At 46.0% G+C, this 3834-nt stretch overlaps 1 protein-coding gene across 1 annotated transcript; it reads right to left on the bottom strand.

Moving 5' to 3' along the window:
• Positions 1 to 1772: 1772 nt before the first annotated feature.
• Positions 1773 to 3340, bottom strand: LOC138174377 (lipid droplet-regulating VLDL assembly factor AUP1-like). The gene is given in 3 exon segments (XM_069104676.1): positions 1773 to 1982; positions 2097 to 2836; positions 2838 to 3340. Coding segments are annotated over 3 exon segments (1152 nt in total). The 5' UTR covers positions 3213 to 3340; the 3' UTR covers positions 1773 to 1945.
• Positions 3341 to 3834: the final 494 nt, after the last annotated feature.

Raw genomic sequence — 3834 nt, 5'->3', positions numbered from 1 at the left:
CTGGCACTCCATCCACTCTTAATAAATGCTTTTCCTATTGAGGGAATGCCCATCATCTGGGGAATGGCTGAACAAGTTGTGGTATATGATTGTAATGAACTATTATTCTACTATAAGAAATATAGGATGCTCTCAGAAAAACCTAGAAAGATTCACATGAAGTGAGCAGAGCCAAGAGAAGAGCGTATACAATAATAGCAATGTTGTAGAATGACCAGCTTGGAATGACAGCTCTTCTCAGCAATACAATGGTCCAAGACAATTCCTAAGGACATAAGATGAAGCCTTCCATCTCCAGAGAAAGAAATAATGAAGTCTGAATACAGATTGAAGCATTTTTTAAACTATTTTTCTTGTTTTTTTTGTTTGTATTTTCTTTCACAACATGATTAATACGGAAATATTTTTGCATGACTGCACATATATATATAACCTATGGCTTGCCTTCTCAATGATGTGAGAAGGGAAGAAGGGAGGATTTGGAATTCAAAGTATTAAGAAATGAATGCTAAAAATTATTCTTACATGTAATTGGGGGAAAATAACATATTAAATAATTTTTAAAATAATTTTTTTTTCTTTCCTTTATCCCTCTGCCAAGAGGTGAAAGTTAAGTTTCATAATCAGTTTTTGGAAGTCGCAATTGTTTGATACTTTGGTCAGAGTTAAAAGCTCTTTCAACATTGTTTCTCCATACATTATTATCATGGTCCTAATGTAAACTGTTGTCTTGGTTTTGCTCATTTCACTCCATAGAAGTTCATACAGGTACTCCCAGGTTTTTCTCTAAATCCATCATAGTATTTGTTTTTATGGGGGAAAAAAATTCTCTTACAACCATGTCACAATTTGTTCAGCCATTTCCCAAATCAAGGGCACTCCCTTAGTTTCTAGTTCTTTGCTACAACAAAAACTGCTGCTATAAATATTCTTGTACATGTGCTTTCTTTTCCCTCTGTCCTTGATCTTCTTAGGGGTATTATCTCTCTAATAGTACTCTCACTGTCACAAGATACATCTAGTCTGGTGATGTTTGGGAAATAGTCCCCAATCGTTTTCCAGAATGTTTGAACCAAGTCACAACTCTGCCAACAGTGGCCTAGTTCTCTTGCCATCCGATAACTGTTTTCCTCTTTTGTCTGCTTTGCCAGCCTTATGTAGATATGAAGTAGGACAGTTTGTATTTCTCTAATTATTGGTGATTTGGACATTTTTTCATATTGTTGTTGATAACTTTCGTTCTTCATTTGGGAATTGTCTGTTCCTTGACTGCTTATCTATCAGGGAATGTTTCTTGGTTTTATATGTTTGTATCAATTCTTTGTAGACCTTAGATACTGGACCTTTGTGAGGGCAATATGAGGTAAAGATCCCTGGCCCCATGGTTTCCCTTCTGATTCAAATTGCATTTAATTCTCTTATGCAGAAGCTTTTCAACATTATATAATTCAAATCTCCTGTGCCTTATTTTAGGGTCATTGCTGCCCCTTGTTTAGGTCAGAAGCCTCCCCCTAGCCAGTTATGGAAGGTATTTCTAATTTTTTTATGCTATCATTTATCACCGAGGTACACAAACATCTGAACTTCATTGTAGCATATGGCACAAGATGTAGGTCTAAACTTAATTTCTCTGACCTCTAGTTTTGGTCAAACCCCAGAAGAGAGTGTCCTTTGACTTACTTGAATACCGTGCTACCACACTGGATTGCTTATGGTGTCAAAGTTCGTGTAAGAATCTAGCTGGAATGAAAAGGCTCCTCTGTGCTTCCGGTCCAGCTGAGTTGCTTCTCGGGGCTTTTTCTTGAGTGAAAACCCTGAATTTAATGGGAAGTTGAGGAGCCCTATCCCTCCCTTCACACGCCCCACCTCTCCGGCCTGGGGGGAGAGGGGGGCCTGCCCCCTGGCCTCAGTCCTGCGGCCCTGGCTTGCTCCATGTCCTGTGGGCTCAGTCAGTCTCCTGGGTCCGTCTCTCTGTGTATCTCCTGCAGGATGGGGAGGAGGGAAGTTGGGACATGTGGGACTTGCACTGCCGACGATGTGGTTTTTCTCCCTTCCTCTTGCTTCCCCCTCGTTTCCCAGGCTCCTTCCAACCTCACCTTCGGGCGTATTCATACAGCGCCTGCTTCCTCTCCTGCAGGCTCTCCTGACGGGCCCAAGAAGACTTGGCAAACAGAGCTGCAGGCTGAGGGATCACGGGGTCAGAGCTGGTGGACTTGGAAACAGGAGTTGTGGGAAAGGGCCCAGAAGGTAGAAGGGTCTGGGACCCCTCAGCAACATCCTCAGGCACAAAGGCTACAGCTCCCTCCAGCAGATTAGTGATAGTTGTGTCTACACAGCCAGTTCGGGCCAGGTCTCTCTGGATGACTCCAATTGGCACATGGGATAAAACCTCTTTGACTCTTTGAGAAAGAGCTGCCAGCTGCCGGCCAGGGGAGGGGCCAGGTGTAGAAGGGGGAGAAGGCCGGGCTGACTGGGGGAGAGGTCTTGGGTGTGGCTGCCGTTTCATGTGTTCCGCTTTATCTGCAGGTGTGAGTCGAGTTCCTCTCTGGCCCAGCTCCCTGGCCACCAACTGCGGGACACGGAGGGCAAATGCCTCACTGCCTTCCCCTGGCTGTTGATGGGCAGGACGTAGCCATCTTACTTGATACACTATGAAAGGGACGAAAAGTAACCAGAGCAGCTCCGAGACCCAGGAGGCATCGGACACTGTCACAGAGACCAAGGGCCTCTGGACCAGAAGGGCAAGTGGTTGAACTATATCCTGGATAGAAAATGGCCAGGAACTAAATCTCATGAGCCCCTCCCGGCCATTGGTCGCCTCTTCTAAAGGGAACAGCCAACAAGGGGGCAGGTGGGTTTCCCCTCGAAGAACAGAGTCTTTTCAACGATTCCACCAACTCCCCGCTGCCATCCATCTCCACATAACCCCGAGACCAGCACATGAAGCCAGGGGGGCTGTTGATGAGAGGGGTGCTACAGCTGGTGAGGAGGTTGACCATGTTGTGGTCAAAGGGTGTCACGTGACTGGAAATAAAGACCCAGACGCTGGGATCGCGGAGCCGGGGAGCCCCCTGTCGGACCACAAACCCCAGCACCGCACACATGGCCTGGACCACGAACCTGCGGAGGACGCTGTCTGGCAGCGCGCAACTGACGAGGAGCCGGTGTGAATCAAAGAGCCTCTCCGGGCCCGGGGCCGGCGAAGGCTCCATCGCCACCGCCGCCTCCAGGCCGCCCAGACCCTGTCGCCACGATAATCCCCGGCCGGCAGCGCGGGCTCCTGGGAAGGTTAGGGCCAGGCCCTTGGGCGCCAGGCCTCGGGGCTGGTGGGCCCAGAACTCCCCTTCTCGGTGCTTTTTCAAATGCAACAAGAAAAATCATAACCAACATTTATTTTGAAAATAAATTTTTTCTTGCTGTCTTCCATTTCCTATGTCATAATTATCCCAATTATACCTTTCTCTCACCTTTCCAGAGAGCCACCGCCTACAACAAACAGTATTTTTAGAGAGGAAAAAAAATCGGCCCAACTGAACAATACGTTGTCAAAATTGCAAAAACATGCGCAATATGTAACACCTGTGAACCACCCACCTCTACAAAGTGTTGGGTTGAAGGTGGCCTCTTACATCTCTTCATCTGATTCACGCTTAACCTTATGGTTTTGTTCCATTTACTTCGGTTTTGGTTTTGGTTTATCATTCATTGTTCTCTCCATTTACATTCTTGCAGTTACCATTTATAGTTTTCTTGGTTCAGCTTACTTCATTCTACATGAGTTCATATAGATCTTTCCATGTTTGTCTATAGTCATCACTCACATCTCACAGAACA

Source organism: Petaurus breviceps, unplaced genomic scaffold (assembly GCF_028583685.1).
Source record: "Petaurus breviceps papuanus isolate PSGF00001 unplaced genomic scaffold, PetGlider_PUasm1.0 688, whole genome shotgun sequence".
NCBI classification, from domain to species: domain Eukaryota; kingdom Metazoa; phylum Chordata; class Mammalia; order Diprotodontia; family Petauridae; genus Petaurus; species Petaurus breviceps.
The sequence above is the reverse complement of the archived record's forward strand: the minus strand, read 5'-3'. Positions and strand labels throughout refer to the sequence as shown.